The 27,836-nt window shown below is 41.9% G+C and overlaps 1 protein-coding gene across 1 annotated transcript in view; it reads right to left on the bottom strand.

The window, feature by feature from the left end:
• Window positions 1–2,609: 2,609 nt before the first annotated feature.
• The window catches only part of kiaa1549lb (KIAA1549-like b), a 61,201-nt gene continuing 35,974 nt past the window's right edge, over window positions 2,610–27,836 (bottom strand). The window contains exons 7-22 of the mRNA XM_070965143.1: window positions 27,586–27,754; window positions 22,937–22,996; window positions 21,946–22,097; window positions 21,309–21,480; window positions 20,617–20,780; window positions 20,052–20,087; window positions 18,283–18,473; window positions 15,235–15,365; window positions 14,216–14,340; window positions 11,644–11,873; window positions 10,501–10,633; window positions 8,088–8,459; window positions 7,908–8,002; window positions 7,433–7,581; window positions 7,199–7,350; window positions 2,610–5,806 (exon numbers count right to left, since the gene is read on the bottom strand). Coding sequence (XP_070821244.1) covers window positions 5,543–5,806; window positions 7,199–7,350; window positions 7,433–7,581; window positions 7,908–8,002; window positions 8,088–8,459; window positions 10,501–10,633; window positions 11,644–11,873; window positions 14,216–14,340; window positions 15,235–15,365; window positions 18,283–18,473; window positions 20,052–20,087; window positions 20,617–20,780; window positions 21,309–21,480; window positions 21,946–22,097; window positions 22,937–22,996; window positions 27,586–27,754 — 2,595 coding nt within the window. The 3' untranslated portion in view covers window positions 2,610–5,542. The remainder of the gene's footprint in view (window positions 5,807–7,198; window positions 7,351–7,432; window positions 7,582–7,907; window positions 8,003–8,087; window positions 8,460–10,500; window positions 10,634–11,643; window positions 11,874–14,215; window positions 14,341–15,234; window positions 15,366–18,282; window positions 18,474–20,051; window positions 20,088–20,616; window positions 20,781–21,308; window positions 21,481–21,945; window positions 22,098–22,936; window positions 22,997–27,585; window positions 27,755–27,836) is intronic.

Consider the following 27,836-nt stretch of genomic DNA (forward strand, 5'->3'; position numbering starts at 1 on the left):
ACAGGCTTAACTCCAATTGGATGACTTTACTGTCTACACACGGCAAACAGAGCATAGCAATATGTAAGTCTACCATTGCTGGAACACCTTTCAATATAATGCATTTTGATACGGCGCCACAGACCTAAGCCTCACAAATACACACAGCTGAATCAACAACACCCCGACAGAATGTCATCAAAACTTGAACAGTGCAGGCTTCAAGAAGGTAGTATTTATAGCAAGGTTTGTGCATTAAACTTTATCGCACAGTATTGACTAGTGTTCCTGTTATTTTGTCCACCCCATGTGACATTTAATGCAAGGCTGTACTCCCAGTGAATGCACAGCCTTCTGTTTCTGGAAGGAAATCAAATTAGTGATGCTCTGACTTGGCTAATTTGCCATTAGATAAAGATATGCTTCTTTCACTGAGAGAGAACATGTTTGCATGGCTTTAGGCTGAGCCCTGGTGGCAAAAGGCTGAACTACAGATGCACACACGCACACACAGACACACACGCATAACCACTACTTGCCTAACCCGAACCTTAATGTCAGTTTTCATCCTAAAATGTAATGATTTTACATTATGGGGACTTGCGTTTTGTCCCCACAAGTAAGGTGAGTCTCCACAATGTGACTGTGTCAACAGATTCATGTTTTTCTTCTAATTTGATCTTGTGAAAAAACATCCCCTGTTGGCTAAATTGTCTGTTGCTTGTGTTGTTCTGTTGTGTTGTTGTTAAACATTGAAATAAAAATACGTACACACACCTGAGCTTTTACCTTGTCATTTTCTCGTAATGGAATTTCTTCATGTGGGAGTAGGAATTCATTAAAATTTCCAGCAAACCTATTGAAGCATCTGGGTATTACAATGTTTAATTTTGGAGGTGGCTAATGGATATTTCTCACATTTGGTAAGTACAATTACTCCCACTGCATTTTATGCAGCCTCCCTGGAAAAACACTTCTCATAAAAGTGCATAGAGTAGAAAAAAATCAAGAAAAATACCTATGAACCAGTAAGCTCACAGGTGATTCTACCCTGAAATTTCACCAAACCTGGCAAGATGATTCACTTACCAATGAGACCTTACAAAAAGATCCAGTGACACAGCAGGTACATGCTAAAGGTTAGCAGCAGGAACTCAGCTGACATGTGGCTGGTTGGTCCTTGGACAAACATGGCACTGTTCAAATAGCAGCATCAACATCCTCATACACGATAGATGTCCTCTTTGGAAGAGTTTTTCCAAGCCCAGGTCCTGGCAAAATGTCAGTTATGGGTAAATAAAGAATAGAAACACTGTGAATATGCCTCTCAAATTGATTAGAACTGTTAACAGTAACCATGTATTGGATGCAATATTATTGCAATATTAAATGCAATATCATATCTGGCTTGACATTCATATGGTTCCCTGCAGCTCAGCTGTCAAACAAATAGTGTATTGGTGTCTAAAGTAGACAGGATGGGTGTATCCTCTCAAGTCAAAATTATACAACAGTTTTATTTTTTACACTAGTACCTGTCAGCCGCTACAGCACATCAGTCACATCAGGATGGTATCTTGAGTCATTATCGTACATGCCGTGTCAAGCTGTTCTGATGGGTATTGAGCTTCCTGATGGCAGCTTGCTTGTGTCGCAGGTGTCACTTTTATTTGGGGGCCTGAGATGCTGTTCACAGGAAAGAATTAATGCACACATTATGCTTGCTGTATATTGACGTGTTAGGCAGCAGCAGATACGTATTGTCAAAACAAAACTTGTCTTGCTTGATCAAGCACGACATCTCATGAGATGACACGTGTTGCAGGCCAAGTGGAGCAGTTTGGGTCTGAACACTATGATGGCTGTCTCGGCCTGTTTGGCACACCTGACATATGCTCTCTCTCTCTCTCGATTCTCAGAGTAGCAATGTGCTAAATTAACTGACAACAGTGTTCATAGATGCCATAATGTTCAAGTCATTTGATCAAAGTCTCTCTTGTATCTTACCTACACACAAAACAAGTCTATCTGGACAATAGTTACTGTGTGTCAAGTTAGTGCCATGAAACAAGTTTAGCACTCTGAAGTAGACAATTTAGAGCTAACTTAATTCAACATCACTAGGCTACTTTTTGTGATTTATCAAATTCAACAAGTTCATAACAGTAGAACTTTAGAACTTCTCACCTGTGAAATATATTCCTTGTTGCTTGGTTTTGGCATGTCTTTTGTTAAAAAGCGGCACAACAGCAACAACTCATATTTTCTACTGTTTGAAAGGTCAGACCTCTGAAGCATTATGACAAGAGCAGAGACACACGTGTCCACCAGCTTGTAATGTCCAAGATGGCGCAGGATTTCTTCCTCACTCACCTACTCAAACACTGCTCAACTGCACTGTGCTCGCTGCTGCCACAGGTGGCTGGATATGAGATTACAACAGTCAGTGCCCAAAGAAGGAATAGGTAGGGAATTTTCTGTCATAACTTATTTGAAGGTATAATTAGTGTAATGGACTGTGAATCGTCGTGACTTTGTTGTAATGTGCCTACAAAAACTGCTTCAGCTCTCTTGATATTGCTCGTCAAGAAAATTTACACACAAAAGGAAAGAGGTACTGAAGACACGGATTGATGATTGATTCATCTGATAAAATCTTTTATTTGATTTTAATCATGTAGACTAACATTTCTTTCATTCGCCATCTGTCTCAAGGTCTCTATCAAATCAATCTCTGAGGAACATCAAATATAACAAGATCAAGCAGATGAAAAGGAAATGAGAAAAACAGTCAGGAGGACAAAAAGACATTGATTTTTTTTAACAGGTTTAGCTCACTTCATATTTCATTTTATAGAATAAAAACTTGCCATGTTTCTAAATAATAAAAAAAAAAAAAACAGCTAAATCCCTTTTATTCAATATCGCTAAGTTTTCCAGCATGAGAATGTGGAAAAGTGTTCATTTCTGGTATACACAAAAATGGTTTCACTGTATTTAGTACAGTTCTTAAGACATTAAGTGCTCCTCTGAATTATGGGTAAAAGGAAACTCAGGAAAACAACCAACAACAGAGTTCTTGTTGAGTTTAAGACATACAGTATTTCCTTATACCTACTTACACACCAACAGGCATGAGTATAAAAGAAGAGAGGGAAGGTTTGCTCAGAAGTCAGAATGCAAAAAGGTTAAAATCATCCCGGACTGCTGTCACATAAATACTGTTCTACAAAAGTAAATATTGATTTAAAGGCATTTTCACTCATAGCAGTCTCTCATACGTCACAACTGGCCATTTTCTTATGACAGCATTGATTTTAATAATCAGCAAAGCATTCCATGTGATTTGCAATAACACAGTAAAAGTAGGTAATCTATGCCATCTGAATGTTTATGCAGCACACCTGCAACAGGCTTACCTGCACTCATCTGCAGTCAGTCTCACTTCCCATTCCCAAGCAGTTCATCATAACCTATTAACGGCTTTTATGCCACAGTGAAATGAGAGTATGAGTCTTTTTCCAAGACAGATGAATTCATTTCATGTGTGCAATGATTTAATGACTGTTGTTTCATAGGACTTTTATTGAATAATTCATAGTTTTGTTTTGTGCACGGCCTGCACTGTCTGATTTCAATAACAGACAAAATAAACTAGTCTGAAAAGCTGATTAAGATGGTCCGTTCAGTGATTCGGATAAAATAAGTACAGCTTCAAGATAAAGCACGTCAAAAAGTTTTATTTGGATCCTTGAATGCCCCAATCTTACATTAAATACAGAGCTGACCTCTGTACTTTCTGTCACTGCTGGAATAATTCTGGCATGCACGTGTGTAGTTCATCCCAGTAATGATCAGAAGACTTGGTAATTTGTTTAAAATGTACCATAAGCACATTTTTATCAATCAAATGTATTCTGCCCAGAATTTTATTTTGTCAAGCTTGTTATGTTGCTCTATCAAACACTCTCTAGCTGATTTAAAATGTAATAAGACTGATGACGTGAAGCAGCGATTTTTAAATTATATGATTATGAAATTAGCTTTTTAAGGTAAATGTCTACCTCTGCACCATAACAAGCTGGATGATTCCAGGTCACTGATGTTCCACACTGATATGTTCACAATGAGCACAGTGCTTCTGAAACAGCTTTTGGGAAACAACTGTGCTCTGTGCTGGACTGTGCACTCAGTCTGAGTGGACACTCAGACATTCACAACGTTTCACAAAGACATCGGGGTTTGTGCATTTATAACTACTTAGAGCTGATGTACAGTAGAACCTCTCATCAGGTCAACAGTTTACATGAACTTTGTATTTTATTCATGAATTGTACCTATCGAGACCATTAAAATGTCTTAAGGCCAGTAAACAAACAAAGGATTCGCCTTCTTCCCTATCTAACTTTACAAGAAATGGTGTCACGTCTTCCAGCAGCAAAGAGAATTATTTTGTGACAGGTTTTGTTGTTGTACGTGCACTGAATTGTCAGCGCATCTTAAAACCACTGGGCACGGTATGAAACTGCCACTCTTTTGTCCATCCGCCTCCAAAAATGAATTCACTAAGCTTTTTGTATTTGTTTTCTTCAAGAAAAGACAAACTTATAGTTAAGTCAAAGTTCATACTTTTAAGTATTTAACAACTGTTACAACACAGTACTCTAATAACCACCCATTACTGTTAAGAAAAGTCTACTAATGTCAACCAAGTCAGTGTACTGTAAGTTGAGCACCCAAATAAATATTGGATAAAGGATAAATGCTTCTATTCAGATTTGTAAAGGCAAACATTTCCATCCATAGGTTGCATCATCATAGAGACTGCTTAAGCTTTAATGCTCAGTTGGTTTCAACTTAAAAGGCAGATACACACAGCATTTAGTCCATTTTTTAATTAACGGGAACTACAATTTAAATTCCTAAAAATGATTAACAAACCAAGGGCAGTCAGTGTGTGTTGTTATTGTTATGGTCTTCATATGTGACACTGTAATGTGTACCTTGATATGGTATGGATGTTTGAATGACCCGACATTGATGTAGAAGCTAATGGCCTATCGACGGAGATAAGATACATGATGTCCTAATACTGTACATGCTCGTATACAATGTGGTTTATACTTAACCATCTGACAGGAAGTATTTGGTCCTCTCAGTTCAAACAACGATGCCACCATTTCTCTCCTCTCAATCGATGCTGATTCACAAAAATGTCTAATCCTGGAAAAAAATTACATTTTCCATATTTAGCATATCCTATTGACATATCTACATAGAAGTGATGCATGTTACTTACTTGGGACATCATCAATAGAGAATGGCATTTTTTTCTAAAAAAAAAACAAAAAAAAACAAAAACTGAACAAACAAGAAAGAACATAACGTTGTCTGTTCCTGCAAAACACCAATGGCATGTGAAAAGAAATCAGTGGGTAAAGAAGATCAGTCCATTTTACAGTACAAACATCAAAAATCAGTCCGAAGGGGAACCATTGTGTGCCTCTGTTGAAGACCAATGCACAGTTACCCATCTCCTGCACAGAAGAGGGCAGAATTAAAACTAGAACTCAAACACGTCGTTCTGCTTCTTCGCCAGCTTGGCCACCTCCTGCCGGATAGCCTGCACGAGTGCAGAGGTGGAGAGGCTGCTCAGGGGCATGCTGTCCATGTCCTTCACCACCTGGGGCAGGCTTTGCTGGGAACCTGTGCTAGGGGCAGTGGGTGGCTGCTCCAGTGCCTGGTTATACTGCAGAGGCAGCCTGGTGGGGCTCCCCTGTGGGTAGCGAGGATGAGGAAAAGCCTCAACATACCCAGGCAGGGGCAACTGGAAAACAGGGTAGACATGAAATCAGTAATACAGTAACTTCATATTATCACTACCCACGAAAATAATGGCTGCCAATCAGACAATTAGAAGGATACAGTGAATGCGATAGTTTGTTATTTTGCTGAGTGAACATTTTCTCTTGCACCACTATTTTAGAAAGAATTAAATGAGTGATAGGGGAAAATATACACAACTATATCTGGGAAAATCATTAGAAATAAACCAAAATAATAGGGAAAGTAATGTGTGGAGTGTGGAGATCTACTGCACAACTATATGATACTGAAATGGATTTTGGTTCAAACAGTGTTTGAACTCCAAAATGGACTACTTTTGAGTATTGAATAGAAAATCTTCATAAGTGTCAGATTTACACCACAAGAAATGAAAAAAAGAAAAAGAAAAAATAAATAAAATAGGTGTTCATTTAGGAAATGTTCTCAACTACCCCGGTATTTTGTTGTGTCCACTCAACGGCAGCCAAAAATTCAGATCAGCAAATGGTTTCTAAATGACACTGGTTCTGCAAAAAGACACTGCGTGAAGGCATCTGGTTGAAACAGGCAGACAGACAGGGAAGAAAAACAGAGCATTCCATACAAACAAGGAGAGTCCTGTGCAGGGGAGGGGAGGGAAGGAGGGTCACAGGGGTTACAACAGATCTGACAGGACGAATGGAACCCGCCTTATTTCAATGAAAATCAGAGGAGAGTGTAGGAGGATGTTTTCAGTCCTTTTCAAGGGTGGATAGGGACATGAGCATAAAAAGACTTTTTGAATCATCGTTGGTGCCATCGTGCGATGGCCTGCAAAAAACAATGCTTTTATATAGACCTCACCCACACAGATATGTTTCCCTACTAATCTCCCCAGTTTGTGTTTCTGAGGGTTTCTAGCTTTTCAGCCGGAGCAGTTGCAGTGCTGTAGCTCACTCTCTGCCACTGGAGGGAGGGTGAAGTTATGAGACATCCTGACAATCAGGGGGTGAGGGTGGGGTATTTAAACTCACTACAACAGTCACAGCATTTGTTTTGACAGTTTGACTAGTCTGTATTCAAGTTTTATGGATAAGTATTATGCACACATAAAGCCAGAACACTGGGCTTGTGTAATGTCAGTAAGAGTCTAAACTCACTGATTGAGTCTCAACTTACAACTACTCCTTGCTACTCTTCTGTTGGACATTAATTCTGTAAGAAAGTCAAAGGTCTGATTATAAGGACAAAGCGCTGCTGGGGCACTGGGACAAATGCTTGAAACCTGAGACTGTCCTATTTTAATCATCACTTCTGGTCATGTTACTCTACCACTACAAATTGCTCAGTTATTTTGGGTTTATTTTTTAGTCGGATTGGGTGCTTACTAAGCAAACAAAATGGTATTCCTTACAGAGTCTGCCCACTGTGGGGGCACATCCTCAGGTTCAGGTGGATAGGACATCCAGGAGGGACTGTGGTAGGAGGTGGGTGGTGTGGAGACAAAGTATTCTGAGTAGCCGGGCCTGGTGGCTGGGATGGCGTACACGGCTGTTATTGGGTTTCCTACACAGGAGAAGAGACTGACATTCACTGAACAAAGCACATCATGGGTTACTTTGGCAAAGTCAACTCCTCATATGCTTACCTGAGTAGTTGGACACAGGCTGCTCTGCAGTAATAGATGGAAGTGCTGCTCGAGTAGTTGGCGCATATGGGTTGTTGTCATGTTGACTCTGCATTTCAGTGACAGATGTCTCTGAGCTCCTTCCCTTAGGCCCCAAGTCAGAAGTGGAACTAAGTTGATGGAGATTGGAGAGAAAAAGTCACTGAAGTACTTGACTAGTACCACTAGATGGCAGTCACACTCCATGTGGAAAAGAGAGTACCTCATTAATATTCTTGCCTACTCCCAATGCACTAGTTCAATATTCAAATTTATACAAGGCCTAAAATCACCCTGGCCACAGCACATTACCTAGTGAATATCTAGTCCCTGAATATGAATTTGAATGTGAATAAATGTGGAATATCTGATGGACTTTGGGATGCTGCTCACATTGTGTGGATGTCTGTGTCTGCCTGCATCTTCATGTGTGTGTGAGAGACTTATTCAGCCTTACCGTCTCAAGGAAGTCCCAGGAGGAGGTCCAGTGCGAGGTGGTAAAGGGGGAGGAGAACCCATGGCCATCTCAGGGAGCTGGGTGAAGTGAAAGGCCTTAAACAGACAGTGAAAGGCCTTTAAGGTTACATAAACTCAATCTCAGTTCTTAATGGAGGGCAAATAGTGTCACCCCACTTACCGGTTTGGGCAGGCTGCACTGATACACATCTGCACCATAAGATGGTACCCACTGCAAGCCCCCCCGTCCACAGCTCATAGTACCCGGGGCGCTGGTCACCACATCTGCGTAGGGGAGGGGAGGCGGCGCCTGGCTGTAGTGGTCAGGAGGAGGGTGGTGATGGGAGTGCCTTCCGGATGTGGACTGGCCCCCTGAAGCCAGGCTGAATGCCTCCTCCAGCAGCAGGTGCATCTGCTGTCGCACTTCATCAATGGATGGCTGTGAGCTCAGAGTGGATGTCTCTGAGTGGCCTTTCAAGCCCCGGCCATACACGTATCCCCGCGGCCCCATTAAACGGTCAACATTTGTCTCCTCAATCAACTCGGGCTCAGTCTGAAACATATCAAAACACGATCACGGGAGAGACTGAGGCTCTGCTGTGAACTCAACACACTTAAGACTTGCTAACACAGAGAAACAGCGCAAGCTAAGCTGGCAAAATATGCAAGGCAGCAGACTGATAAGCAAACGGTTATAAACAACATGGAAGCTGTCATACATACAAGAATAAAAGGAAATGTGAAACTAAGTAAAGCGCCCTGTAGTTTTATGGTGATGGCTTGTGTGGGTGAAGCTGCAGCAGCCGCCACCTGGAGAGGCATGTTCTGATTCACACCTGGATCAAGTATTCAGAAATGAAACCTCTCCTCATTGAATTAGCGGGATATTAACAGGTACAACCTGAGAAAGCTGGAAAATTACAACTTCTATAAAGTCTCCTGTCATTTTCTCAGTGGGTTGTCGACAAGCTGCTGACTGAGCTAGAAGAGGCTGTCAAATGTTACTCAGTTTCTGAGGCTCGTGAGCTGGAGGTGTAGGATCCAGCGGTGATACTACATGGTCGCAGTGGGTTCAGCAGCAGAACCAGGCACTTTGTTTCAATGAGTGCTCACCTGCACTTTTCTGTACTCCAACAATAGCTGGATACTACTATTTTGTATCTATTTTGCTTTTTCCTTCCCACATTGTATACAAAATAACCATCATCCTGGCTCTTCTTAATTATTCACCTGGTACCTCACTCCCTCTTTTCCCTGTTATTTCTCACATTTTTTGAAAGTCCCTCCATCTTTTTGTACCCTCTACTTATTCTCCCTCTCCCAGCCTCTGTTATCTATCCAGTCCTTACACTCAGTGATAAATGAATACGAGTCAAGGCTGCCCTACTTCCTGTGTGAATAGAGAGTAGCCACAGGAGACCTAGCGTAGTGCACCTCATAAATCAGCCCCCCCTGCAACACGGAACGGTAGAGACTTGCATCTGCAGTGATGGTGCCTGCAGCTACACTAGTCCCATTGTAATCAACAGGGCCAGGAAAAGGGACTGTGTAGCTTGTACTGGCTATTGCGCCATATTTCTAACAGAGCTGAACAGTTTGCGACTCAGAGTTTAGCCACAGATGTACAAACCGAAGAACTACTGTTTCTCTGGAAAATCTCAATTTGTAGAGCTTCTCAGGAGTCTTGTGTGATACAATTCTCAAGTTTGCCATGTTCAGACCTGTGGCATTTTGCTCATGGCAGCACTGTGTCATCCCAAGGGACTGATATATCGAAATCAGAAGCACAAGGCTATTTTCTCAGCAGACATTTAACTTGCAATAGTAAGAAAAGCATATATTTAATATATAACATTGTATAATAACATTTATTTTCCATCTGTGTGTCCCAGTGAGCCGTGCCAGTGAACCAGCACAGTACCACAGCCAGTTCCACCTGTGTTTACTCGTGCTGTGTCTGGTCAAAATGGCAGGCAGGTCAGTGGCAGTTCAGTGAAATACTTCTATCATTGCTCATATTTTTTACAAAAGGCCAGCTCAGAATGAAAACACTTTTCAGGAATGGTCTGCTCCATTACTCGTGGGAGCTCACATGCTAGTATTCATGAGAGAAAGAGCCGTACACTGAGCGATAATGGAACAATAAAAGAGTGGAGGCATACACCAGCCATCCTGAGATGCATTACATATCAAAAGGACAGGACCTTATAAATCTCCACTCTTAATTATGAATCAGCCACCTCTTCTTTCAGATTGCTGGTACACTTGAAACAACAACTAAGAAGAATATGTCTGATTTCTAGCTCAGTGGTTGTGTCTTAAATGGGGCAATACAGCAAAGATGAACTCAGATTGATAAGAATCTTTTCTATTTTTGCATTTTATCTTGCTGCACTGAAAACATTGACAATGGCTTTTTTACACATATTTTCAATTTATCATGTAAATTTGGTAAAAAGCACAAAACCACACAAACGAACAAACATTTGTACATCTGTAGCACATCATTAATGCATATACAAAGTAAAAACTGTATCTTGTTTTGAGACAGGGGTCAGTGGGTAATTACATGTGACTCATGACACGTGACTCACATCATAGCCGCTGTTGCGTATGCCTTTCCTGGGTCTCTCCCTCATAACAAGCAGGTCCATCTCCGTTCCTCCAGGACTGGGACTGCTCAGACTCTGTCTGCTGCGATAGGCCGTCTGCCCTACCTGCGAATGCCTGTCAATTTGAGTAAAGAGTGGATTTAGTACAAATCAGATCTGGGGTATGGCTGTTGTCAATTGAAATCCTTTCAATTCAGCTTTCTCACTTTCAACCATGGTTTCAGAGTGCCTTTGGGGAAAGGTGGGTGGGATGTGGAGGTGGTGGGGAACACAGTGGGGGATGTGATTCCCTTTCAAAGAGGTACATAAAGTTGCAGTACAGACCAAATAGATGCAGTATGTTAGGATATCTCAAAAGGATGTCAAGTAAAAGAGCTGAATCAGGACTGAGGGTATTCTTGAGGTGTTGCACAGAAAAATGCAATACCAAAAGCAACTAGCAAAACAAAACAATGACAAAGAGGAGACCGGCAATGACAAAGATGCATATAAGCATGTTGTTGCTGTAGCTGATCAGCCACACAGTAGTTTTAACAGTAAATAGCTGCTAAAATCCTTATCTTGCTCAATGTGGTGGAATATAAAAACAGCAGGTCTATTCAACCCTTTGCTAAGTCAACACACAAGCCAAAATTCAAATGTTGCTTTCCACTATGGAGGCTAGAATGATGTAATCTTACAGTAATCTCATGTAAAAAGGATGTTTCCCCCCTTGCTGTGAGTCTGTCAGAACCAAAGACCCTGTCCATCTTTATGTGCATCTGTAAAGCAGCAGGACAGAACCAGTGTAGTGGACTGTCCGACACCCTGCCAATCCTCTTATCTCCATGAGGGAAGCTCAGGACTTGGATCAAACTAATCAGACAGGCCTGATGGATCTCTCAGTGCCTACTAAGACAGGATAATGACGACATCAGAGGAGACAGTTTTAGTTATTTATAAGCTAATTGGGCAAGGCAGATATCAGCAGGAATGGATAACTGGCCCAATCAACTAATAGGAAATGCCATGTCACCTGCACCACGCTCCAACTGTGTCCTCAAACCCTTAAGTAAGCATGGATTTTCTTTTCTGTTTACACTCAGCCAAACCCAGGTTCCACTTGCTTTCCCACTCTCCCCTCACCTCCTGTGAGACTTGACATAAGTGGAACCTCGCTCATCATCAGGCTCCAGTGGTCTGCCATGCTCACCGGCTGCCCTCTCATGGCCGTGCCGCTGCCTCTGCGCCAGGGCCCGACCGCTGCTGCTGCCGTCGGTGGAGGGGAAGTCATAATAGCCCTTCCTCTTAGCCTTCAGCCTCAGCTTGTTCCTGTAGTGCTCAATGTCTGACTTCTGCTTCAGAGCCAAGTTCACCTGCAGAGAGGAAAGGGTGCAGGATGCAAAGAGACGCAGGGAGACGAGCATGCAAACACACACGAGGTTTTCCTTGCGGTGTGTGGTACGACTGCTTTGTCTTAAAAGGCATGTGTGGATGAAAGATCAGTGGGTTCATGACAATAATAAACTCTGAAAATGAAACTGTTGTGCAATAATAACAGCTAGACAGATTCAGAACATATTTATTATTTTTCATGTTGCCTCAGAATCACTGATGTAATGGAAGAATAATGAAAATGAAGAATGTAAAAAATGTGGCGCATCATATTACTGGACCAATTGTTTGCAGTTCTTTGATCTTGTGATAAAAGTCAGGCCATCGTTCAGGTTTTCTAGGGAATAACATTTGGATGAGTTTACAACATATCCAAGTACAGTGCTGCAAGAAAATGCCCCTTTTGAGCTTTAACACCTACATTTTTTAACACCTGATCATATTTGGATGTCATCATCAGAGGTCAGACCTTCATCAAATGACATCAAACAAGGCTGTAAATCATGTAACTAATTTTAAAGGACTCCTCCAAATTCTCCTCCATGAAAAAAAATCTATTATATTGGACATAACTGATGTCAGAATGGAGCACCTTTCAAAGCCTCTTTGGTTTCAAATCTCAATATCTCTGCATTAAGTAATATTCAAGTTTAGATAAGCAGTTAGGGAATTAGCAGTTCTTATCTATTAAACATTCAAAATGTCAGCTAATCTGCTTCATCACGACTGCATGGTTGTGGTTTAATCAGGTCTGATTGACAGGTCTGACAATACAAGCAAACAACTCCACACGTCATTACATTTTGATTCAAATGTCACCCTCTTCCCATTCCTGTAATATTTGCCTAAAATGACTTTCCAAGGCATACCCAAAGCTGTTATTGAACCACTTGGTGTACGTGCATGGTTTCGGTCTCTTTTGAAATGTGACACTGGGACATTTTATTCCCAGCAGTCAGAATCACTGCAAATGCTACTGGCATTGAGTGATACAAGTAACACACTGAAGTAGGTTTCTTTTTTGCAAATAGATGCTTGCAGATGAGTATCTGTGACTTATTATCTGCCTAACACAATGGAACCACAGCACGAAGCCTTATCCGAGTCCCAGTTCAAGAAAAACTGATACTTGAATTTTACATACTTTTTTTCTTATAGTATGACTCTGCATTCTCCAAAATTGGAAATTTGTTCACACACACACACACATATATATGTATATATATATATATATATATATATATACACACACACACACACACACACACACACAATCTTTATATTGAGGCCATTTACTATATCTATCATGTCGAACCCTGTGTAGGATTTGCACTGAATTAATTGATTTGGCTGTAAATTACCCATTGAAGCTGCATATCAACATTTTAAAAATTTCATTGGCACTACAAAGTGCCAGTCATCTGCACCATCAGTCGAAGCTGGCTCAATCTTACACAAAAGAAGAGAATGAAGCACTTGTTGGCTGTGAACATAGCATGGAAGATCATATTTGGTCAAGTGAGCTGTCAATCAAAAGGTCAGAGTGCAGCAACCACATATCACTGATACTTACTGGAGTTATAACAGAGAATACATGGAAGATTAGCACGTCGCTGGTTAATTTGAGATGGCGAAACAACATTCTGTGGATTTTCACAGTGCTTTGGATTGAAAGTTCTACTGGATTTGATTGTCTGGACCTTTGTCAATGCAACCAGAGTGTTTTTGTCAGAGTGTTATTGATTAGTGGATTACGATGAGACTGCATCTGTGAGTGGCCTCAATTTCATAATCGGTTGTTTGTTTTCTTGTTGGCATTGATTGTACCTGCTGTTGTGATTATATCCTGAAATGTTTGCACCAATTGAATCACAAGAATCTTATCTTTCCAATGATGTATGACTTGAATACATAGTTAAACTCAGCATTTGTATCCATAGTTGGACAGACCATTTAACACTCTGAAGGCCTGAGGGCAAAGATGGCTTTTCTTTGTCTTTTTGCCTTTATACGCAACAAAGGGCTCTGGGCTGGAATCGAACCTGGGCAGCAAAGGTAAGGACAAGGCCTTAGTGTATTGGGCACGCATTCTGTCAAGTGAGCTATTGGGCACCCGGCAAGGATGATCTTAACAACAAGTTTTTGCTAGCTGAGGACTGTATACTGTGGCCCAGTGAGAAAAAAACAAAAACTGTTGAGGAATGCGTTATATGAACTGCTCCAACTTTGGCCTTTTCAGGGTCTTTGATACCTTTGTGCATCTGTGTTCACGTCTGCATTTGTGCATCTTTTAAGTCTGAATGGATGTGTGCACGTGCGTCACCTCTCCATTGACGACAGCTGAGTCCTGGCTGCGGTCAGAGGATGCAGGGTGTGAGTAGTTGGGCTGAGCCGCCATGGGCTTTATAGATATGAGCTGCAGGGAGCCAGAGGAGGTGTCATATGGATCTGAAGAACAGAGAGGGAGTTCACTCACAAAGAGACTACAAATACCTCTAATCATTACATTGTCAGTCAAAGGGCAGCAGACTGTCACACTCCCTCTTTGTCTCTCTCTCCCTCTCTCTCTCAGGCTGACACTGTGGGATTATGTCAAACATCACTCGTCTGTGTCAGCAAATGAAGTGGTGGATGGAGACAATAGATCACAAAGATAGCGCTGGCTTCAAAGGTTGTGCCAATGCATCTCTGTGATAGATGAAAGAAACTGACTTTGCACTTTCATTTCTTATCTGACATCAGACAAACCGGATTCAATTCTACTTTCCCTGAACTCAGCTGATGAATTATTCAAATCCAGCCATTAAGAAAATCATAATCTAGCCAGCTCAATCCAATTTACAAGCAGAGTATGTGAATTTGATTAATTTGACTCACGCCCACCACATGTGGAGCACTTAGCTTCAGTGGATGAGAATAGCACATCGAATAGTTCAACGTCTTTAACTTGCTCTCCATCTTCGAAGAAACTAAGATGCGTGTGACTTCATATGGTCTTTCTGCATTTTTGCATTAGTGAATGTGCGCCTGTGTGTGTGTCTGCCAGTCTGTCACACAGCATCCACTAGTCTGACATACTGTATCATGTCAGCAGAGTGTCTGCCTCATGCATATTCATCCGGTCCATCTCTGCTTATTGCTGAGTGGCTACCTTGCTGCCTTTAAAAAAAAAAAAGCTGCAGTGGCAGTGGGTAACCTGTGTCCATGAGAAACAGGACACTGGGAAAGTGCTCCACGCAGAAAAGACTGGGAAAAGATTTTTGGCATTTGTGACATGCCTGACCTTGTCTGCGGCAGAGCTGTAGAATACATTATTTGTATTTGCATCAGCGTGACTCTCACCGTCCCTCTTGCGCGTCTCCTCCTTTGTCAGTTTCTGCTGTGCTGTGACTTTCAGCGCTGTCAAGCCCCTGCCGGAATTCAGCTTCTCTGATTCGTTGCTGATGACGGAACCGTCCTCACTCGGTAACTTGCTGCAAGTAACCATAGCAACAGGAAAGGCGGTGAGCTCTCCGGAAGCTGGGCTCACAGCCAGGTTATGTCATCCCTCCCTTTAACAGCCTCACCTTCCTCTCTCCATCTCTCTAGCCCGAGTCCAGTCAACATAATGTATTACTATCGCTCTTTTGTGTTCATCATTAAAACCTTCACTACACACTGCCTGTTCTGTATGTTTTGTACATTTATCTGCACATTTCCATTAATAAAGTCTCTACCACTCAGAGATTGTGGATGCTTAAGTATGTACTGTGAATGTTTCCAAATGAGTGCACAAGCCATCCAGAGTGAAGCAAGACTGCTTCTGCAATTAATTGGACAAACAATTGCTTTATCCAATTCTTGTTTCGCTAGCTTCAAAAGCTGTAGTGTAGTTGGAATTAGAGCTGATCAAGCAGCAGCTCAGAGGTCCACGAGGCTGACAGTGACATCAAAGCACCGTGGTCTATCCCCTAATTGTCTGGTAAAAATGATAACAGCTAACGAGAGACAGAGGAACAGTGGCTGCCCTCCCCGCTCTCGTCAAGGCAGTGCTGCAGAGAGCCGGCGCCACGCAGCACTACAAAGATGTGGAATGTGTGATAATTAATTGAGGTGTACATTTACATATGTTTACATTGGCTATTTGAGAGGGTTGTACGTTTGATCCTGTGTTGGTGTTGAGAGGCTAACATTTGTGTGACCTTAGAACAACTGACTTCAGAGAGGGCATGCATGTTTTTACATGCACACCAGCATCCTGGCTCTGAATTCATAATTATACTGCAATACTATCTAAGTCTTTTGAAATCAAATAATGACTTTTAAAAACTTAACCTCAATGTCATCTCACAAGTTTCTCTTCGTCTGGCATCATTTCAAACAGGCGGCACAACAGGTGAATGACAGGTTTCACCTTCACTCTGATGTCAGCTGTGAAAAGTGAACCTACACGTGATTGAATGAACACAGCATTCACTCACATGTCAGTGGTTTTGATATGATGCAGAGAGTTAAAATTACACAGGCTGCTTTTCCTAGCTAGCAACTGATTTAGCGGCTGGAAAAGCACATGATACAGAGTAGCAAATAGCTGAAACACAGTACTGTGGTGTTTTTTCCTCCATTCCAAGCTAAATATATATCTACAAATGTAGTTTATTATCACTCTGGAGAAACATCTCAAAATGAAAAGTGAGATGTAGGATAACTTTATGTGGCTAATAAAAGTCATTCACGCTATAGCTGGTTGAAAACCGAATAAACGCTGATAAACCTTGTTTGATGATATTTTGCTGCCTCAGATGTCTCCAAAATCATTACAGCAGGACCTCCAGACTACAGATTCCCTATTCTGTTACATACATTTCCTTTGACATTTCATTATCCTGCATGGCCTTGAAAAATTACACCCTTTTGTGTTCCTTGCTTAAATAATTTAACATAATTTAACATGGCAATGCATTTCTGAAACAGTGCCACAAACTGTCAGATGGAAAATGGCCAATTTCACCTGCCCATACAGAGGACTCTGTTAGTGACTGCCGATCACTCAGCATCAGGGTAGAATGAGGACAGACAATGGGGCTGGAGGGATCTTTGTGTTTTATTGTCCTGCCTCTCTCCATGTGACCCTGGAGCTCTCTGACAGAGCAGTGGTGCAATTGTTGAGATAGTACGCACACACTGTAAGCAAAGGTACTACTGTGGTTGGCTTCAGTCTTTGTAGGAGAAATAAACCTTAAACTATTCCTCAATAAATTGAGATAATCATCATCTGATTATCATCTGTGTGTGGATGCAACATATTTCCCTCTAACATGTGAGCATGTTAACTGTGACAAAGGGAGCTCAAGCGGATCAAAGAGAGAACAATGATACCAGGTTAGAAAATCAATATTGTGCTTATTCACATTCAAATGTCTGCAGCGTCCTCGTTAGCCACCTGAGCAGCTCTTTATTGGTGTGAATGTCAGCAAGACAGGCTTGCAAGCTTCCCCTTCATCTTGTATCACTGCTCATAGAATATACAGTTTTAAGTTCTACAGTTGACACACAATGGAGAAGCCATTATTGGTCAATGCATGAAACTGATCCATTTTCATTTGAGTAGCCTTTGACATCCTTCGCCACCAATTTACTGATCAGGTTGAGGTCACAGTCTAACAGTGTCTGTATTCTATGTGGAGATACTGTGGGAGTCACTGTGTACAGAGGGACAGGTTTGCAAGTCTCATAGCAAACTGGATGGCCTTAATAATGTCTTTACCTCTGCCATTATTATAGGTGTCATATGAGCTGCTGCTGGCTGAGGAAGAGAGACTGTCTCTCTAACAATGTCATTCAAATGAATAAGACACCAGTTTCCAAATACTCCGTAACCATCCTGTGAGAAAACGGCTTTTTCTTTTCTTGAGATAACAAGATAAATCAACCTGTTATCACGAGTAAACAAGGTTTGTTACCTCAAGAAAACAAAATAATTAACTAGGGATCTCAAGATAAAAGCTTGACTTGCAATTATCCAAAGAAAAGTAGGTAAAAAAACAGTCATAAACAGCCAATTTTTGAAATTTACATTTGGGAGTTGTTTGCCATGGATTTGTAGACAAACACATCTGTCTCTGCTAAAGACGGTGACAAATCTTTTTTATTGAAACTGCCTTGTAAATAGACTTTAATTCAATATTATCACTAATAATAATCATGCATATGGATTAGTGTTATCTCCAAATGAAAATACAACACATCCTCTGTTAGACTGAATATCACTAAGGAGTAGTGAAACTTAATTCAAAGGCCAACATCACCGACACAGTTAATCGTCTCAAGATGTGGTTAAGTTAAGATATTTGACTTTTTTGATGACAGATTACGGCAGAGGAGATCAATATGTGTAGACATGTATGATACCTTTTGTGTTTGTCAGCGGTGAGGCTTTTCTTATTGGCCGTTCCGTCTTGTTGCAGGGCCTTTTCTAGTGAGAGTGGTGTGTCCCGAATTTGGAGGGACATCACTAAGGTATCCTGACTGACAGGCAGGGTCTCCTCATCCCCTCCCTGTTGGCCCAGGTGCTGCTTGGCATAGTCAAAACCCTGGACTGGCTGATGGAGAGAGACAAAAGAGACAGCTTTAGTAAGACTGATTTCCTTTCACATACCTGTAGTCATAAAGAGTAATAACTGACATGAGGAACAGTGAGATATTCATTAGTCAATCAGAAGTGCCATGCAGACAGACATCTACAAAAAAACCCCCGAAAGTGTATCTTGAAGAGATGTCCAGAGGATTTAAGGAACAGAACTGGGATTACTGCGCCGCTGTGCCTTGAAATAGATAAGCACAGATTTAACTGAGGCCCTTTTTCATCCTCTTCCAAATTCGTGTCAAATAAATGACTCACAGTGGGCGGTGACGAGATGAGATCTGCAGACTTTCACAGAAATACAGTCGTGAAGTTAAACATTAGAGCACATTAGAGGATGAGAGGGAGGTGGATTTGTGGTGTTTTACCAAACAGTGGATGTCCACAAGCTTATAGAGAAGGTTGAGGCTAAAAGGGTAATACACACATGCGCGTGCGCACACACACACACTGAAATATTTAGGACTACTCTCACCACAGAGTCATACATTGTCAGGCACACATCACTGCCCAAGCCATTGTGCAAAATCAATGCATGATACTCTCTCGACTGCAGAACATACTGTACAGCCTCTCATTTGCTATAGCTATACGTGCGCGCACACACACACACACACGCACACACACACGCGCGCACAGACACATAGAGAAAGAGTATAGATTTTCTTTGGATCTGGTGTTCTCACTAACTAAAAGTGCCACCGTAGGAAACTCTAACAAGGGTTTATGATAAAAGTGTTTGGCTTGCAGACAGTGAAAGTAGAAACAGAAGACGTGCAGGAGTCTCATTTAAATTTTTAGGAGTCACTCAATCTTTGAGCATGTTAAGAATTTTTCCTTGGTTACTATTAGAAAGAGCTGGCTACAATATGTGTAATAATATCTGCTCTGAAGGGAGCAATGAAGTGACTTTCACTGTTTAATATGGAAGATTTTGTTACTTTCTCTCTTATGAAATTCCATAAATAAAGAAGTGGGATGTGCTGAGTGTTGCTGTGCATTTCCATTCGTCTACAGTGACATTTTACAGTGATGAGAACCACTGAGGAGAACAGACAGCAGACATGGAGGTAGAGAGATAACTTTGATTAGGACATTGTGACACCATTGATGCAACAATAATGGAAACAGTTTTCAATCTTCTCTATGCAAAAAAAACAAACAAGTGTCAGTACACACACACACACACACACACACACACACACACACACACACACACACACACACACACACTTTTTGGTAGAAAAACACATCTCCATAATAATCATTCTCTGTAAAGCTTAGTCTTTCAAATTTGCCATCTGGAGGCTGCTATAACAGGCAATAGCAGCCTTTCAACCAAGAAAATCTCACTGTGAAAGGTCTGTTTCTTCAAGTGCTGTTGTAGCCTTCATTCTCATCAGCACAGCAAGATTTATTGAAATATACCATAGGTGACGTCTGCCCAGAACCCCATTCAAATCCCACTTTTGGCACTGTTGAGGCCTGAAGATGAAAACCCAGATGAGTAATGAGAGGAAATAAGAGAAGCACATACCTGGTGATAATAGCCCACGTCTCTCCGATACGCCATCTGAGAACAAGAGAAGATGTTTTGAACAGTGTATGCTGCTCACGGTTCAAGACTGACTAGGATTCTAGTGATGCATGAAAGAGGTTGTACAGAAGGCGTAATGCAGATAATACAGAATACAACACTAAAAACCCAGAAAACTCTGTTACACAATCTGCATACACAGTCATCCTCATCACTCACTGACACATATTGTACCACATGGTCTGCAAACCAAAGCTAAAAAGTGACAAACACCTGCTCTCGGGCTGCAGCCGCTGATTATTTTCGCTAAAGCATCATCTGCTGATTAGTTTCTCAATAAATCATTTTGTTTCGTTATAATTGACAACATGTCTTATTTTGTCAGACTAACTGCCAAAAATCCAAACATGGTTCAATTTATGACATATAATCGAGAAGGGCAGCAATTCATTGCATTTGAGAAGCTTGAAACAATGAACCAATTATCAAAATTGAGCTGGTTCAAGTCTTCTGTTTACTTTAACACATACAGACAGATACATACTGCAGAGAGGAAGACAGATACCTTAGCTCGAGGATTGAGGTTGCCGATGGCATCAGCTTTAAAGTCATTTTTATTCTTCCTGCACAACACAGCTGTGATGATGATAATAATGAGCGTTACTACGCCAATGGGGGCCAGCACTGCAGCAATTATCCAAAGGTTATTAGGAGGGTTCTTGACCACAGCTAAAAAAAAAGAAAAAGAATAGCAATTTTTCACCATAATCACTTCATTACATGCATCCAGTAAACTATAAACAGTAAATGATAACAGGCCATTGATGGTTCATTGGAAGCATACACAGCTTACTTTTCCTGTTAAAACATGCAGAAGCATCCTTCACACCTGCGCTAAATGACACTGCTCAGCCTTAGAGACAGTGTGCCTGATTCAGCTGTTGTAGGCAACAATCTATAAAAGAATGCAGCATGCCCCCCCCCCCCCTCCTGACCAGCTCTGCCTCCCCTTCTCTCCCCTTCTCCCTTTCTCTTGAGCAGCACTGCAGCCCAAACAAACACTGTCCTGCCCGGAGCATTTCAGAAAAATTAGAGAGTAAAATGCTTTCTCAACCTTTTCTTCTACTGCCCTCAACCCAGCACTAGCTCTTCTTTCTAAACTCAGCATGAGTCATGTGTTTTGGTTTGCATGTCTAGTCTGTCAGTGTTTCTGTCTATTTGCCTACTTGTCAAATGCTCGAGGGATGCTGTGCTTACGTTCTGCTTGCAGCTGGACAAAGTAGCCCAGGGTGAGCGCCATGGTCTGAGAATCCACTGTGTTCAGGACCTTGGCAGCTGATGTGCCCGATAGAGGGACGCCCTTGTGCTGGACGTAGTAGGTCATCTCTGCCGGATTCTTCAGCCCTGCCACCCTACGAATGTTCACCATCTGATTGGAAAAAGAAAAGGGATTACACATGTTACTTGAACTACAGCATGCTCAGTATTGACGGCGTACAACCGCGCATTTAGGCGATGAGTCTCATGAGAGGAAAACCATATGGACAGAAGAGAACACTTGTTTAGTAAAACATTGAACCTCTGGCTTGTTTTGATGAGCAATTAGCAGATGATAAGGTGAGAAAATCCCTAATTAACAAGGGCTGACCACAAGTAATCATGCAAGCGTGTGCAGAAGTGTATATCAAAGCGTGTATCTCATGAAATATTCATAGTGTAAGATATACGCCAACAAAACTGTTGGATTAATGCTTTCATTGGCCATCTGAGTAACAAGAACTTCAGAATAAGAATCTAAAGTGATTTCTGATCTAAAATGCTCTCTGACTCTGTTTGTTCTTGCAGAGGAAGTCAGACGCAGCTCTCCCTGTGGGCTGCCATGCCAGTCTCTTACCTGGACAGTGTAGCTGCCTACAGCAGTGGCTCGTCTGAAACGAGTGCCCTGCTGCCCTGCCAACACAAACAGCTCTGCCAGCCGCTGCTCCATTAGACTGGCAAAGCTTTGGTACTGTCCCTCCAGGCTGGCGTTATCCACGTCCTGGATCACTGCAAATGTAGACGAAAAGTAGGAGGATGGCCAGATGGTTGTTAAGAGAGAAAATAAATTGCTGGCAAGGAAAGAGAGTAGCATAAAGAAAGAAGGGATAGAGGCCAAATTAGAAATGTGCATGAGTGTGTGTGTGTGTGTGTGTGTGTGTGTGTGTGTGTGTGTGTGTGTGTGTGTGTGTGTGTGTGTGTGTGTGTGTGTGTGTGTGTGTGTGTGAGAGAGAGAGAGAGGATTCCCAGGCTGTGAGGGCTATAAGCCATAAAAACTTGTTAAACTAAAAAAAATCAGGGCTGTGCTTCCTGGAAGCTTGATTTAGAGACCCCTAGTGGTCAAACATCAGCTAATGCAGCTTTAATCCGTTCCATTTTATCAACAGTTGAAAAGCAATAATCCTGGTTGTACATCTTGTTCAGTGTGAGTAAATCCCATTTTCAAGGGAATGACCTTGAACTGACTCGGCCTCTCATGGCAGTAAGTGGAGGGTTAAGAGCTACACAGCCTGTTCTGAAAGACCCATCCATTATACAGTATAGCAGTGATGGTGCCCTTGAACACTGCAAGATATTCATGCTGCTCAGTGGATGTAGTCATTCACTTGATTATAAACATAAGAAGATGTGTAATGTCTTTCACTTTCCATGATTTCAGTGTCATGAAGTAGTAAATGAAGCAAATTGTCAAGTGTTTTCCATCAGAGATACAGATGAGCAGTGAGAAAACCATGAAAACAATGGATGCATTATACAACATAACACACAAGGTTCACCTGAAGACGATGGAAAGGATGTTTTTTTCTTAAATAAGGAAATAACATGATATGAAACTATGATATCCATACCTGTGATAACCCAGAAGTCTCTGGTAGCGATGGAGGTGTTCAGATTGTGGTACTCTATTGCTGCAAAGGCACAAAAACAGAATCATTTCCACCTCTCAGCATCAGCATTAAAAGGTGCATGGTTAAACAAAATACCCCTGCAAACTGAGTGCTAAGCTAACTCTAAAGACTCATATATTTTCACCACATTTCATTCACATAAGCCCTTAAAAATTTCAAGCTGTGTGCCACCACAGCCTTTCGATTGGTCAGCACAATCAATGTTCAGTCTAGAGAAAAAAAAAAATCATTCATTGTTGCTACTGCAACTGTTTTCATTGTAACAAGTGGTGGTCTTGCTAGTTGGACGTTTGTTTTTTGAGGCACCAGAGCTTATAAACCTGTGCCAAATGTACAAAAAAACCTGTGAAACTTCTTGTGAAGCAGGCGAACAGTTTACAGTTTGGTGCATTTTGTGTGGTTGAAATCTCAGTTTCAAGCCTCGTTATCGCTGCATGTCAGACAAATACAGAAGCAAGGAGAGCTTTCAGCTGCCAGAGCTCTGGTAGTCTCTGTGTTCTGTTACATCTATTTCCTGCCTGATTAAGCTCTTGTGCTGGAGGCTGGTGCAGTGTTTGGGGGAATGCTGTATCACTGGCCTGTGAAAGCAGACTCGCTACAGAAATGTACATTCAGGCATGACAGGAGAGAGGGGTGTGGGGGGAGGGGGAGGGAGGGGTGAGAAGAACAGTAAGGGCTGTAGCATTGTTAATGGATAAGGCTGCAGGCCTGTCAGCAGAATCACTCCAATATTGTCTATAAGTCGTGGAATATTAATCGGCAAGGGGGTGTCACACGAGCCTCTGCTGTTGTGTGATGAGAGCTTGGGGCATTCGAACTGAAGAGCATTTATAAGTCATTCCAAGCAGTGACAGAAAGCTGTTATTAAAATATTATTTCATATTTTACATCAGTGCTCGGGTTACAATTTCAAGAATTGTTATGGTCCAAAAAGAGACATTTTGCGAACAGCTCCACTCATATTCCACCTGAGAGAGACTGCTGAAGAGCAGAGGGGGAGTAAAGCTGTCCAGCCTACACAGGCACCACAGGAATGACAGAGCACTCGGTGCTACAAACGGCCACTTCGGAGTGGTGTGAGATCCCAGGCCTTTTCTGTCAGAGCAGAGCCCGAGGTGGTCTGAGATCCCCCACTGTTAATTATTTACTACGGTAATTGCCTTTGAAGTGAGGAGGCAGCCGCTGCCAGCATATGCTCACACCTCCTGTGAACAGTGTAATATCACTAATGGCGAGGCAACAAAACAAACACAGCAAAATCACTGTCACACACTCTCTCATTCTTCCTCTTATGCCCCTGTCGTACTGGGTGTTTCACCGTGTCAGTTTCTGCTCCCTTGGAGCCTCTTCTTGCTATTTAGCTGTCTTCCTGTCTTTCTCTGCTCCCCGACTGAATCATCCTGTCCGTGGGTAGCTTCATTTTCTAACTTAATTCAACCCCAGCGCAGAATGAGTTTTAACTTAATGCTCACAAGCAGAAATCTTATGCATCTTGATTTAGATAGCGTGTAAACCAAAACTGCTATCTACCCTCAGTGACACTGATGCTGCATAGACTGCAACTAGATTTAAAGGATGCAACCTTGACACTTTTCTGTGTTCATTTACTCATAATCAGACCAGAGGCTTCTGTATACAGTTCAGAAATGCAACCTTCGTTTTCCCAATTTGGATGAAACAAACTAATTTTGTGTTTCATCTGCATCATCTATGGCCCTCTGTATCCCATAATCCACTACAGGCTGGTCGATGGTGTAATTTCACATTGAGGCTGTTCGCATTAACTCATAAAATATCACATAACCATGGTCATGTGTAAATACACATCCGGACAAATGACAAGGGTAAATAATTGAGGCCAGGAATTAAGTGCAATGTTTGGTCTTGTTTGCAGCCTTGAAACCCGGTCTCAGAGTGGTCTAGATGGGTCACAGGATGGTTTAGATATCTAAATGAGTGGGGAAGTACAGTTTCAGCCTCGCTTTCAAGTTCCGCATAGGACACACCAGCCCCTGTTTGTCTTTCCATACAGACAGAAGTTATTTAACATACTCCATACTTCAACAGCTAAATGTGCTAAATATAGTCCGACCAGGTACATTCTGGGAGGTTAGAGAAGATTCGCAGCTCATTTTGGTTCAGCAAAGGAGAAGAGAAAAGAAAAAAGTGCTTTCACGATTGCGCTCAGCTCGATGGCTTAGGGCAATACATAAGCCCTTTAGCTTAAATCCTGGCTCAAGAATCAGCTCTGCTGTGATCCTGAGCATGATCTTGAATAGCCAAAGCTTGGTCTTGTCAAACTGACCAAGAAGTCTGGAGAAATTCAAGCAATGCAGCTATCTTAGAAACCATTCAAATTAAGCCAGGGAGACTTATTTCTACTCTAACAGTAAACCTAACCAGAGGAGCAGGCATGGGCCTCCTCAGATCTACAGACAATCCAATGGCTGCTTTTGGATTTCCAACATCTCCTTGATCCAAAGATTCTCCAGACCCCCTTAAGCTTGATAAAACACAGGTTTGGTTACAGACAACTGCATTATGCAAGACAGTTTACATGCAGTCAATATTCGGGTTATGGTCAATATTCTGGTTTCTGAAACATTCGGAATAACCTGTTTACATGCATGAGCAAACACGGGTAATCAATTGGGATATCCCGATCAAAACAGCGACGCACAGACAACGTGCCAACGCATGGAGAACGTCATGACACAATGCGCGTCATTTCAAAAACAACAACAGCAGCACAGTGGATAATGAACAGCCCAGGGCCGGTAGCAGTCGCCTTCGTTTGCGCTTTGGTGCTGGTACTGACCCACCACCAGTACTTGACACTACTCTGTCTCACTTTCTTCATTAATGGAAGGCGAGAACGTGAAGAAATAGGAAATGGAGCTGGAGCTTGCCATCCATATCCATGCTACCTGCACTCAAAAGACCAAGATTCCTTGCGAATAGAACATGCACAGAACACAAATTAATGTTCCATTCGATGGGGATATTCCGCCAGGCGTATACATGACCAAATATTCGGGTTAGAAAAGGAGTAACCCAGGGGTCATATTCCGGTTTTTAAAAACCGGAATATGAGCATATTACAGTTTTTCAAAAGGGTTATTGGTGTTTACATGGCCGTGCGCAACCGGGTTATTGCTGATATTCCGGTTATGAAAAGGTTACTTGACTGCATGTAAACGTAGTGACTGAGGCCCCTTTCACACATATAACCTGTAACACCGAATCTACACAGGTGTAGTGTGACCAGCATGTTAGCAGAAGAGCAGATCAGTTGTCTGTCAGTGTCTACGCAGGATGCGTTCAGGAACAACATTGAGCATAGGTCATCTGTATTTTGGTAGAGTTGTGAGCCAAACACACAATCACTGCAGTCAGGCACAGAATGAAGCTTAAAAATACATGTTTCACTTGTGTTATACACACTGTGCACAAACCTATAATGATTCAAATCTGTTGAAATGCCTCCTCTGTAGACACACTGTAAGACTTCTGAACAAGATTGTCTACCCTGCTCGTGCTATTGGCTACTATATTTACAAGTTTCAGGTAAAATGCATCACAAGCTGACTTTAGGGTACATGCTGCGAAGTGTCACTTGTCATTGCTTTAGAACAATGGCAAAAGGCTCTGATTGGTGGCATACATTGACCCTGACACTGAACATTTCCAGGGAATATCTGGATAAAACTGTGCGCATGAAAGGATCTTAAATCCCTGCATCAGCTGCAGCGGCCCAGTTCTTTCGCTGAACCTATATTGTGAATTTACAGTAGACGAGGTCAAGCTGTTGTGCTTGTTTCTCTTCTTCAGGGATCAATAAAGTACCATAAAAGTGATGTCTCATTATATCTGCGTCTGCCATATCTCCCTCCACTGAGCAGTTTACATTTCATTCCCCAGTTGCACTGGGAATGGAAACAAGGCTGCACACTGGGACCCCACTAGGATTGCTGTTTAGGCTCCTACTGATTCCCTGCCACTCTTCATTTGTTTTTCTCTGAGCACAACTCTAACACAGATGGAGAGCTAGACTGAGTACGCTCTCAAAGGAAGCTAAGATGAAAGGCATGGGCTTAGTTGTGTCTTTGCATCAACTATATTTAAGTGACTCAGTCATTAAAAAACAACTGTCATTGTAGAACATCAAAACAGTCACAAACATCCAATTACTGAGAAACTGGACATCAGTTTAACAACTGCATTCCTGCATTCATTCATTGCCCAGACAGACTTTCTAAGCTTCATGTGAATGCCAAAATAAATCCACTGCAGTTTCTAGGTTGGAATGGGTCTTGATTTCTACTACTACTAATCAATATATCAGTTCCTTTAGTCCAAAGGTCTAGTTTCAAAGATGAGAGACAAGCGTGCTTTGTGAGATGCAGCCTGACAGACCAGGAAGTCTTGTAGGCTTTCACCACAAGGCAAAAACTAGGTGAATCTAATTTGTATTTGGAGAAGAAGCCATTCCCAAGAGAACATGGGTTACTTCTGGTGTCTCCCCCTGTAAGGAGTATTGAATTACTCCTAGCTAACAGACCTATTTCTGAATGCAAATTGTAACTTACGCTCAGCAATGATAAGTGGTGGATAGAAGAGGAAGTAGCCCACCAGCTCAGCTGACAGCTGACCAAGGAGGTTTGAGGCAGTGGTGCCATTAAGGAAGACAGTCCCATTCCTCACAGTGTAGACCAATGACACAGCAGGAGAGGCTGCTGCCTGGGAGACACTCAGCATCTGGAAAAAAAACAAAAAAAACATGGAGTGCACGCTAAGAGTAAGAGGAGGACACAGAAAAATATTTCTGTATGTATAATCA

Source organism: Chaetodon trifascialis, chromosome 1, assembly GCF_039877785.1.
Source record: "Chaetodon trifascialis isolate fChaTrf1 chromosome 1, fChaTrf1.hap1, whole genome shotgun sequence".
In the NCBI taxonomy this organism is placed as follows: domain Eukaryota; kingdom Metazoa; phylum Chordata; class Actinopteri; order Chaetodontiformes; family Chaetodontidae; genus Chaetodon; species Chaetodon trifascialis.